We start from the raw sequence: 12,417 nt of genomic DNA, 5'->3' as shown, positions 1-12,417 counted from the left end.
CCTAATTGGGCACAATCAGATGGCCTGAGGTTTTGAAAAGTGTCCCAAGGATGCAGGAAGCTGTCGCAGACCCTTTGCAGTACTGCAATGGAGGGAAGCGTCCAGTACAGCCTCAATGACTGCCAGGGTGGCGGAGTCCCTGGCTGTGTGCTTAGCAGTCTGGTCTGATGCCAGTGTCCAGACTCTCTTGGATCCTGCCCTTTGGCTGAGCCTATGCTCCAGTTCTGTGAGTTTCCCTCTAATAAATTAGTCTTCTGTTAAAATGGTCTGCAACCAAGAACCCTGGCCAACGTGATAACCCATTAATTTACCCAACAGCAGAGAGTCAATTGCTCCTAATGAAAGTTAGGGCTCCCGCAGAGCCTTCCTTCTACTTTTAGAGCCCTTGGATTTCTGCTGGTACACTTTGATTCCTTTGACAGGGTTTGTGGGCAGCTGCTTGACCTACAGGAGGCCCTGCCCAGGCCATTTGTACTCATGACAGCTGCACCTGATGTGCGTGTCCCTTGGCCAGACTGACTGACCCAGGAGGGCACCCAAATGCCACACCATGCCCTAGGCTCCCACAGGGGCCAGAAAGGCCCAGAGAACCCTCAAGCCTGGGAGGGAGCGGAGCCAAGTAACGCAGATAGCTGTGCCCTGGAAATGCCCTGGCACTTGCTCTTTCCCAGTCTATTATTCAGCTCTTTCAATTTCAGGAGATGCCCTGGTGAGAGTCCTTCTGACAAAATCCCCTTTCTGTGTGAATTTCAACCTCTGTTCTTAGTAACACAATAGCTTTGCTATACTGACTCACTGAAAACTCCCCTTTCTGCCTCCTCAGTCTAGCTCCCTCCCTCTCTGCAACCCCACTCATGGGGGTTCTTACAAGGAAACTTCTCTCTTGTGATTAGGGTATGGGAAAAGAGATTTTTTTTTTAAAGGGTGATATAGATCAGAAGGCATCTTTAAAGGAAAAAAAAAGTACCCGTTGAGGGTTAAGGCTCTTTTTTTTTTTAACATTGCTTTTTGTCAAGCTCCACTGTCAGATTTCCCCATTTTATACTGGCTCACAGATTACAGCCTCAAGACTTTCACCCTCTAACTCTGTGCTTTAGAATGTGGTTCTTCCGGTACTTAGATGCTGGTGATTGATTTGAACTGGTGGATTTGTATCTTTGTTTCAAGTAGCTTCCAATTTCTGAAAAGATGTGATTCTCCACCAAATGTAACCAAGGCCCTGCAGAGAAAGAGCTGATTCCCAGACTAGGAAAGGTGGGAAAAGATGCCCGGAGTATCTAGTTATGCCAGAAAGTAAGGAGGTGCTCCAAGGAATGATGGGGACATGTCACAGTGACACAGGAACCAGCCCAAGGGGGATCTCAATACACAAATCGGGTTTGAGCACCACATTGATTAAGTACAGTAATGAAGTAGAAACCATAAGCTAAAAAAAAAAAGAGGGACTCATGGATACATACAGATAATAAATAAATAGGACTCTTACAGTAGAATGTCCACTGCCATCTGTTACATATGTAAAAAATGCAGGTGTTGGAAAATCATTATGTAGCCATCATGTTCCAGACTGCATCAGGAGTCATCAGTGAGGGTTGAGAGACATTTCAGTGAGGAGTAGGATATTTGCATGGTCTCAGAAAGTTCCTCACCACACAATTGCTAGACAGTGGTGAGAACAAGTAACATCTTGACCAGGTGATCAAGTTTAACATCGCCAATGAGGGACAGACAGACATGGTATGGCTCAAGCAGTGACTCCCTGACGAGGACATAAAGATCACCTATCCAGAGGTCCGGCCAAGAACATGTAGTTGGAATTTCTAAAAGAAAACCAGACAAGCCCCAGATGAGGAATGTTCTCTCCGAAAAAAAGGGAGAGGGGACTTAATTCTCCAAAATCTCAGTGTCACAAAAGTAGTCAGAGTCTAAGGAAATGTTCCAGATTTAAGGAAACTGAAAAAAATAAGAGAACTAAATGTAATAGCTGAGCATACCTTGTCCTGGAGGTGCAGGCAATGCCACTAAGGACATTATTGGGCCAAATGATGAAAATGGGATACAGATGATAGATTGGACACAAGTAGTGTATCAAAGTTTACAGAAGCTTTGTAAGTCAACTGTGCATATAAGAGATTATCCAGTTTTAGGAAAAAACACACTGAATTAGAGGTAAACGCCTTGATGGCTGCATCTTACCCTGAAACATTTCAGAAAAACTGAAGAGAACACACAAATAAGAAAATAGGGCAAGATTTCAATAGGTCCCTTGGGTAAAGGGTGTATACCTGCATTTTTGTACATTTTTAATTGTTTCCAATTAGAATGATTTTGTCAATGATTTGAAGGGAGTAGATTGACTGCAGAGTGACACAGGAAACTTTTTGGGAGGATGGTATATCATGACTCTGCTAATGCTTACACAACTGTTCACATTTGTCAAAACACATTGAATTGTACAATTAAAACTGGTGGCTTTATTGAATGTAAATTATACCTCAGTAAGCTTGTTTGAGAAGATATAAAGGACAAAAGTCCATTTTTTAGTAGAGGTTCTGTATTTGCTTACGGGCAGAAAGTACAGGGACTGCTTGCGTTTGCCTCTTGAGAGGCCTCCAGGGACTGCATCATGGATGGAAGCAGGCTATCTGGCTAGGTCACTTTATCCCAGCCAGGATGGACATAAGCCATGGAAAGTAGTCTCCCATTCTGAAGGGTACTATGGCCCAAAAATGAAGCATATGTACATTAACATCTGTTTATGTTTAACATAAATGGTTAAAGCACAAAAACTCAATGAAATCATGCCACTGAGAGCTCCTTTATTTTATCCCTGAGCTTAAGACCACCTCTTACTGTCCTCAGAAGTTTCTGTTGGTCTGTGGGGAGAAGTTGGTGTGTGTCCTGCGCAAACCTCTCATGTGGATGACGTTAGAGTCCCACCCTCCCCACTTTTCAAGGCCCAACTCAGACAATCCCTCCTTCAGAGGCTCCCCCTTCCTGCTCCCCTGTGCTACTTTTTAGTCTCTATTAAGCATTTATGACCCTTTTCCTGGTAACAGCTACTTATGCACAAGCACCTCCAGTTTGGCACTTGGAAATGATCCCTGGCACTTCAGAAAGGTCTGTTCGACTGAACAAAGCAAAGAGGAAAGAACATGTGCTTACTTATGACCATTTCACCCTTTTTCCCTTCAGAGAGTCAGAAAATTCTGTGGCTTCTGAGACCTATACCTGCACCATGTCTTCTAACAGACTTCCAGCCCAGGACTGTGATAGATAGTCCTAAACTGGGATTTTGTTACAGCCAATGCAATAAAACTTTTCAGTACTCAGATTTTCAACTCTGGTATAAGTAGGCAGAGAGACTTTGAAATCAGTTTATGACTCAGAAAACAATAAGGGAACTTCAAAGCAAAACATGTCTGATGAAGCGCAACCAGGACAATTTAGATAAACTGTTGTGCAGCCTATAATACATCCACTAATGGCAAGTGATGCCTCACTGGAGGCTTTTTAAAAAGCTCAAATCACGTGATGATAGCTGACATTTACTACTGCCAGACAAAGCTGAGAGAAGTTAGTCCACATCTAAGAAAGGGTAGAGTCAAGGTTTGAATCCAGGCAGTCTGGCCCAGAACCTCCATTTCTAACCCCTATGCCAGAATAAGTTAGATACCAATTCCCCACTAAACATTCCTTCCAGAAAGTTCCAACATGAGGTCTGCATCCAAAATCAAGCCATCAGAGTTGCTGGAGACACAGCTCAATCAACAAGTAACACTTCACCAAGCCTCATTTAATACTTAGAAAAAGAAAAATATCAATAAAAGATCACATTTTTTGTCATTTAATTGCTATTGTCCAGATACTTTCTTCCTACACGGAATACTCACCAGGGTTATCACAACTCCTTTTTGTCCTACTTTTATGTGATAAGTTATTTCTTTCTACTAAATTCAACCATCTTCCTTATCTTCCCTATCTCCTTCTGCTGAGAAAGCATCAAGCTGACATCTTGTAATTGCTAGCCCTAACCAGACAACAGCTTTTACCTTTCCTTATGGACCCATGCTTTTATTAAGTGCAAACAGGGTACTGCCCCATTGAATACACTTTGGAAACATCCTCAAATCATTTTATTACAAAAGGGTATTTCCTTGTGAAAGACTTGGTAGTTTTTCAGGCCATTCCACTTCCACGCAGGATCATAAATACCCATTTGCAGAGCAATTATTTTTACCTAAGGCATCTGAGCAGTGGATCATTTAATCCACCCATTCTAGAGACTCAGATGAATTTTTCATTCAAACCGCATTACTTCAAAAACAGCATATACAGTCCTGTACCTTTTAAGTCATTGCCTCCTCCTTTATCTTAAGAAATGGAAGTGTACGCTGCTCTCTGAGAGAGACAAAGACAGAGAGAGGTTTTAATGTCCATCCCTGGGGTTCTAGACAGCTCCATGTGGTTTGGAAACTATTTCTAGTAGTTTCTAAGTGACTAGCTCTTAGACTTTCTGCTAGTCTCAGCTAGGTACAATGAAAATGGGGATCCTGGGAGGTCAAGCAGTGCATTGAGGGTGCAGGAAGAGGGTTGGGGCAACAGCCCAGAGGTGATGAAGAATTCTAGTCACCAAGATTAAATATGATTTACAGGGCAAATAATTCACCTGCAAACATTCCTCCCCTAGTTGGAGTGTAAATGCAAGCATCTGACTCCAAACAAACAGGCTTATTACCATTACAATATGGTCTGGCTTACTGCTTAATTTTTCCTACAAAGAGTCAGCATTTGTCAGGTTCCTGGTATATTCCAGACACTGTACTTTATACACTGATACAAATCAAAATATTTTGAAATGAAAGAGGGTTCAGCCTGACCTTGAAAGCAAGAAGAATGCAACTAAAGCCAGGCGCACCCCTATCATTGAGGCAAGAGGACAAATGGAGGCCCACATCATTAAAGTGTTCATCAAGCTAGCAAACTGCCACATAATCCTCCTACACCTTGACAGACGTAGATTTAAAACAACCTGAGGACCAGGTACAATGTAGAATTCTCACACCCCTCAGAGTTCTGGGCCAGACGTGAAAGAGCAGACCTGGCCAGTGGACAGAATCCCTTTCTCTCCCCACCCCAAGCTCTATCTCTCCCCAGGGTGGCCTCCTGGGCACACCTTGTAGACCCTCAGCCCACATTTCCACAATGCCAGCCAGCTGCTTCTTTGGGTACTCCTCAGGGATGGGGTCTGCCCCTACTATATCCACAGGCCCTGGAAGCAGGTTTGAGCCTTTGGGCTGGGAATTCAATCGATGTCTGGAGGGGAGTGGGGGGCAGCTGGCTCCACCTGCAGATAGACACCCTGCCCAGTGGGGAGGGGCACAGCCTGGAAGGCCAGACCCTGCCCTCTAAACTCTGGGAGTAAGTGCTCTGGGGTTTCCTTGCCCAGGTCTGAAGGCAATACCGACTAAAAGTATTCTCTATTTTAATCTAACTAGATCAACTTTTCTTTCCTCGAAGCTGTCTGGGAGGGTGACTCCTTATATAAAGATGAATCTAGTAGTATGAGAGGATTCCTGCCTGGAGGGGATGAAAGAACAAAGTTGAAATACTTGGAGCTATCTAAAAAGACTTGACTGCATCTGACATCTTGGTCTCCAAGAAGGTAAAATACTCCGTAAACAGTAAATGAATTGAACAGGAGTCCAGCAAGTCAAAAGCAAAAAAATGTCCAGTAAGTCAGTAAGCAAGAATTGGGCCAACATTAACGTTTTCTTTGTTTTTGTAAGTGGGTCTCCTACATAGACCAGTGCAGAGACCAAAAGGGCTGGATGAGAACTAAACAAGGAAGATGCGGCTGCCAAGTCCCCACTCTTAGAGCGCACTCACGTTGAGTCACCTGAGCAAGGCACATTCGGGCCACTCACCAAAGGGGCGCCAGAGGCAGGCGGCGCGGTCACAGTGGGTCGGGTGGCTAGGGCTTGGATTCTCCCCCACGACCGACCAGGTATCAGCTTTGCCTTTTCTCGATCAAAGCAAGTTTGACGATTTCCCAATCTTCCGCTTTTAATCCTTTAAAATGGGGGGTTACCTGCTCGCATCACAGAGCGGTTCATGCCCGTAAGAACTTAGCACGGTCCCACACTTGGTAAGCACTCAGCCAAGGGTACTTACTCAGAACTGGGAGCACAGGGGCTGAACCCAAGATGTGGACTGGCCTGCTCCCCAACCGCAACATCCAAAGTGGGGTCCGGCCTAAGCTGTGCACGCGGAGGGTGAAGGGGTGGTGCAGCAGGTGTAGCTTTAAGGGACAGGCGGATCACAGCACATGGGGAATAGCAGACAAAGATCGAATGTTTCGTCTAAACCCTGTTTTGGGGATGGGAATGGGATGCCTTCAAAAGTCACAAGCTGTTGGCGCAAAGGACAAGCGCCTAAGGCTCCAAGTTTCCGGCACCCGCCAGCCCCCGGGGGTAGAAGGGGAAAAGCTGCGCTGCACCCGGCTAGGCTCCAGGCCCGGAGGGAATCCGGGCAAGGGAAGCGGCCGCGAGAAAAGCCCGGCGCGCAGAACTCGGGGAGACGCAGCCACTCACCCAGCAGCAGCAGCTTGAACTCGCGGCGGGCGTCCTTCTTGTCCCGGCGAAGCTGCCGCTCGATCTCGGCGCTGATGCGCTGGGACTCCTTCTCCTCCGCGGACAGGCAGCAGCAGCCAGCCATGGCGCGCGCTGCACCCGACGGGGCGACAGGCCCCCAAGCGCCGCGATCCTCCGCCCGCCGCCCGCCCGGCCGACCCGCGACCGGCACCGGGTTCAGGAAGAAAAGACGGGAGCCGACTTGAGTTTGGGAGTAAGAGGCCTGCACGTCCGGGACTTAGTCCCTCCTTGAGGGTCGGTTCCGAGGCGGGGGCGAATTCGGAGCGCTGGGAACGCTCAAGTGATCCGGGCTCAGCCAGCCCCACACTCGCTGCGGAGAGGAGGAGTGTTGAGCTGAGAGGTTGGGAGCGTTGCCGGACCCCAGAAGACGCGCGCTCCCCTTGGCGCAGGAACGGGACACCCGGGCAGCGAGCAGAGACCGCGCGTGAAAAGTTGGGGCGTCCGTTCTATCGGGAAAGAACGGATCGCCCGGACCCGGGGATGCCCCAGGCAAGCGGTTGGAGGCAGAGGACCTGACTAGCCAGCAAAGTTCCGAAAGTGACTGCAGACTAGGAATGAGTGGAAAGGTTCCTGCTGGCGCTAGCGGCTGCAAGTGGCAGAAGGAGGCGGAGCGTCTCGAACCTGCAGCCCTGGCGTCTGCCCAAGTTGGCCTTCGAGGCACGCCAAGTTGATGGCGCTTGGGGGCGAAAGGCACAAGCAGAGAACTGGGGAGTGGAGCCCGGAGGCCTAGAGTTTCCGGGAGCAGCCCCGACACTTGCTTCCCTGCTGGTGGCAACCCGACATGGCACCGGGAGGGCTGCCTGCAGCGGCTGCGTTAGCTAGAGTGCTCTGGCCGCCGGGCCCTCTTCCCTGCCCAGATTCGGGTTCCTACAGGTGAATGAGTTCCACCAAGCAGCTGCAACTCCTCCGCTGGAAGAGGAGTTCAAGCGAGCCAAGCGTCGGTTGCAGGCGCTGAGCTCGCTACACCGGTTTGAAGTGGATGCTCACACACCAGACTCACCACCACACACACTCCCTGTTTCCTAGACCGGCTTCTTCAGCTTCCGGGGCGCTCCAGCCCAGCCTGGGCTTGGCCACAGCTCTTGGTCAGCTCGGCAGTCAGCCTGAGGGGTGCGGCTGGGCCGGAGCCCACGGGAGCTGTGCTCAGAGAAGCAGCTGCCACAGGGTTCAGTTAAATGCAAAGGCCAGAGCAGAGGGTAAATATTCTCCTGGCCCCCTCCTACACCACCTGACCAGGAGGACTGGGGATGGGGGTAATGCAAAACGGCTGGCTACTTTGCATTTTATGACGGGAAAGGTTCCTGCTTTGTAGAGAGGACAGACGCGTCCAGCAGCGCCTGCCTGTTCCCTGCCCCAGACCTGAAGCTTTGACAGCCGCCTTGCAAAGGCGTGTCTGCACAGCCACATCGTTCCCGTTTCTGGAGGTTGAGATCACATTTGAGCTGCGTTAATAAAAAATAAAAAATTAAAAGGTATCTCTTGGTACTCAAGTGGAGCTATAGATTGAGTATTACAGCGTCTGGTTTTGTCTTTGTAGATTTTGAGGCAGAGCGCAGAGGTCCACAGAAATGGCAGGAAAGGGAAGGTGGAGGAAGGGCCTCCTACCATCCACAGCAATGAACGTGTTTTCTCAAGTCAGCATATGCCATGTAAACACTTTATGGCGTTAGGCAATTAGCTAACGTAATACATCCTCTGTTAAGAGCCGGCATAAGTGCCTTTCATACAAGTAGCATATACTTAGTCAATTCAAACTAAGAAGCACATTGAGTGGAGAGAGTGGTATGTATCATTATATAAAGAACTTGGCATTATGATGCCATCTGGCTGAAAGGTCTCATTATTTATTTTACCACATAGGGAATGTAAATGAATCAGGTATTAAAAATGAAAGTGCATACAGTTTTAAATGCATGACTATTAGTTTTCTTGAAGGCATAAATTGACAGTAACAGTGACCCCTGCAGGAAAACTCCCGGACATTTCTCATTTGATCCTTGGCTATTTCATCACACACTTATTTTTCCCTTAGCTCTTACAAATTCATTTACAAGTTGAGGATAAGACCCCTTGACTTCTTAAACTGGTGGTTGCATCATAATTAGTAGTATTCTTTAAATGATTAAAATTAGGGCAAATGTGAACTCCAAGTTAACTGGAATAACTGACTCATTAGGTGCACGTTTGCTAAGATGCCAGAAAATATATGAAACATTTTGCTTATGGCAAATTGACACAACTTTCCTGGCCTGGTCAGCTTGGCAGTATGTATCAGAAGCCTTAACTGTGTCCATCCCCTTTGGCCAAAGTAGTAGTTCTCCCCCTTAGAAACAGAGAGAAACTATGATTTATATGCAAAGGTTTTCAATTATAATAATGACAACTCAAAACAACCAGGGAAGAGATCAAATTGGGTATATCCTTCCAATGAGATATTACAATATTATGTAATATTATAATAGTTATTAAATATTTGAATATTTAAGTAATAAATATATGGAGGAAACCTCAACATACATTGAGTGAAAAAGGCAAGGTACAAAAATATAAACAGTATGACACAAATTTTATTATGGGAATATACATACACACTTGGGACGCATACCAAGCCAGGTAAGTCACTCTGAGTAATAGCTTTTTGGCTGATTTCAATTCTCTGGTTGATTTCTATTTATATCTTTGGTTGATATAAAATTGTTTGGGGTATCTCACATAAAGTTATCTAGGCTCTACTTTCCTCAACTCTATAATGAGAGGGATGAACCAGAATAAGCTCAAAGAAATCTCCCTTTATATTTCAATTTACTTGTATTATTTCTTTGATAATTTTCACACTTATAAGATGTATTAAGAATACTCATAAGCCTAGATGTCTTACTGAGCAGTGGTAGCTAGTGAGACAATTATTTTTATACTTCTGTTTTTTATTCATGTTTCTCTCTTCCTTATCTTTAGGATCTGGGGGGAGGATGAGCATAATTTGAAGTTATTAATTCATCTGCAATATCTTTCCAGGAAGAGAGAGTTTTGAACAACAGTCTTAATAAAAGAGAGTGTCTGGTTTCAGTCATTTCCAACATGCCGCGATTCCTTTCCATTCCTCTTGAAGATCAGAGCACAGCCTGGACATGAGTTTCAGCTGCCTGGCAAGTGCTGGGCTACACAGCTGAACTAATAGTCTGGTAGTCCTCTGAATGTCCACTGAGTCCATGCCTGGCCCTGTACCAGGCACTGAGGATTAAGATAATAAGACAATTCCAAACTTTAGGTAGGCTATGGTCTAGCAGAAAGAAGACTGGGACCCTGAAATCTAAACCTACCCCTGATTGCTGCCTCCCAGAGAGTGCAGGAGAGAAGGGAGTCACATGGGTGGCTTTCTATAATCTATGTGTGCAGAGTGGGCCCAATTCTCCAGCCAGTTCTCCCTTCAGCTCATTCATTTCCCGTCACTCTCCTAGAACTGCAGCCAGATGTAAAGACATGTTCTCCCCACCTCCATGTCTTGGTGCATGCTGCTCCCCCTTCCAGGAATGCTATCTCTCACCCCAGGCAAAGTTAGGTATTTTGTTTCCCAAATATACCACTTCTGAGAAACCATCTCCACCCCTTGTCAGTTAGATCCACCTTTCTCTGCTGCCTGAGTACCTTCTATGTTCCTCTCTTCAGCATCTTGTTCTAGTACACCTGTTCGTTTCTTCTCCGAACACATTAGTTGCTTCTGGGTAGAAAAGGTTTTTCTTTGTTCTTCCTGGTATCTCTAATTTTATATAATTTAGTTGACTGAATAAAATTGAATTAGCCTGAGATAAGAGAAAGATACTAGAAGAGAGAAAAGAAGCTTTTGTGGTAGTTAAAGACCAATCAGCAAGTCCACAACAAATTAATGCATAAGTTGGGAAACACTCGTGTGTCCAAGCTTGCCCACTTAGAGGGAATGACTGCCCTGTTTCTAATTTCAAGCTCCAAGGAAATGTGCAGGTAGAGGGCTGGAAAGATGATGTCCTCTTAGACAGATGTAGCACATTAGACAGACATAGCATCTTAGAATTTTAACAAGTAACAAAGGGTAAAAATATGATTTAGAAGTTCACAAAGCTAAAATAGGTCTAACAACAATGCACTGATGTGGTGCTGGGGCAGTGTTTTTCAAACTGCAGTTGTGATCCATCAGTGGGTTATGACCAGCACTTTTTTGATAGGATATAGTTAATGTCAAACTATGCTACAAGCATTGTTGTTTCATGAAACCTTTGCTTCAGTTATATCCATGAGTGTCAGCTGATAAGCAGACCAGTCATCAATGAGGGTTTGCTTGTCAGTATCCCAGATGGGTTGGGCTAAATCATTCCCAATTTTCAAATTCATTTTTGGAGACCGACATGTTTCCAATTTTGTATTCAATTGCCTGAGCCCATTGTGTTCTTTATAATGTTTTGAGTCCATTTCTCCCACACACACACCCCAATCCCCACTCAATCATCTACAATTTGGGATGACCAAGGTAGGTGGTAATTGATGGAATAGTGATGGATATTTGAATGAATAGGTACTTTTATCTGGTGGCTGGGTGTAAACATATATTTTCTAAGGTAATCAACATGTCAACATGTTTTTCCAAAATATTCTCTGCCTGAAGACCAGAAACTATTTATTATCTAGCTTCTATTGAAAAGGCTGGAATTACAGACAATGAAGCCTGCCTTCAAACACACATGATTATGAGGGGGCAGGAATCGCTATTGATTTTGAATCTGACTTTTCATGGGGGTTAGACAACTCAAGAATAAGGAGTAATAATTTTTAAGGTGAGAAGATGGGAGATTTTTTTATTTTGCTTGTTTAATTTCACTTGTTTGCATAGGTCTCCCCTCCATTTATATCACTCTCCTCCTGAATGAACCAATGTTAACCTAGTATTTTTCTTCTAACCTAGTATTTCTTCTCTAATTTTTATGCTCTTAAAATCAGACATAAGCATAAAAACACTCAAAGACATATAAAACATACACAGAAATAGTTTGCCATCATTAGTTTAGAAATGACACCATATTACAGGAGCTCTATATTTTGTCTTTCTCATCAATACCTTGTGGGAATCAAAGTAAACTGGTTACCTCTGATTCAGTCTTTCATACATTTTATTCCATGGTATGAAGGGAGCACATTTTACTCAGCCTTTCCCCTTTGAAGGGCATTCATTTTTATTTCCAACTTTTGGCCACTAAAAACAAGCTGTAATAGCATCTTTATATATAAATCATCATGCACTAGTGCTTTTATTTCTATGGGATAGATTCCCAGGAAAAAGAGCGCTGCATTGAAGGATATATACATTTTTCATTTTAATAGATGTGGCCAGATTCCCTTCCAAAAAAGACTAAAATAATTCATATTTCTGCCAAAAATATGAATAGCATGTCCCTAACAGCAATAAGTATTATCACTCATTAACTTTTTGCAGTCTAAAGAGATTCAGATAATATGAAAGTGTTGCTTTACTTTGTGTTTCCCTGACTACTCACCGATTTGTACATTTCTTCATAGCTTCTTAGCCTGTGCATTTGCCACCCTGTGAATTGTCTTTTTTTATCCTTTGCTCATTTAAAAAAATTGGGTCATTTCTTTGTCATCTGATTACAGATTTCCAAAAACATTGTTTGTCCTTTATAATTTTAAATGGAATCTTTGCCATAGAAAAGATTTTATTTTTACATATTCAAATATTTCTTTCGTGCATAGGTTCTGGAGTTCCAGTCTTTATAAG

At 44.5% G+C, this 12,417-nt stretch overlaps 1 protein-coding gene across 1 annotated transcript in view; it reads right to left on the bottom strand.

Moving 5' to 3' along the window:
- GNA14 (G protein subunit alpha 14) overlaps positions 1–6,781 on the bottom strand; it is a 148,076-nt gene extending 141,295 nt beyond the window's left edge. Inside the window, exon 1 of the mRNA XM_036893479.2 lies at positions 6,594–6,781. Coding sequence (XP_036749374.1) covers positions 6,594–6,717 — 124 coding nt within the window. The 5' untranslated portion in view covers positions 6,718–6,781. The remainder of the gene's footprint in view (positions 1–6,593) is intronic.
- Between the last annotated feature and the right edge of the window lie 5,636 nt (positions 6,782–12,417).

This window comes from Manis pentadactyla, chromosome 3, assembly GCF_030020395.1.
Source record: "Manis pentadactyla isolate mManPen7 chromosome 3, mManPen7.hap1, whole genome shotgun sequence".
Lineage (NCBI taxonomy): Eukaryota > Metazoa > Chordata > Mammalia > Pholidota > Manidae > Manis > Manis pentadactyla.
This window is presented reverse-complemented; position numbering and strand designations above follow the sequence as displayed.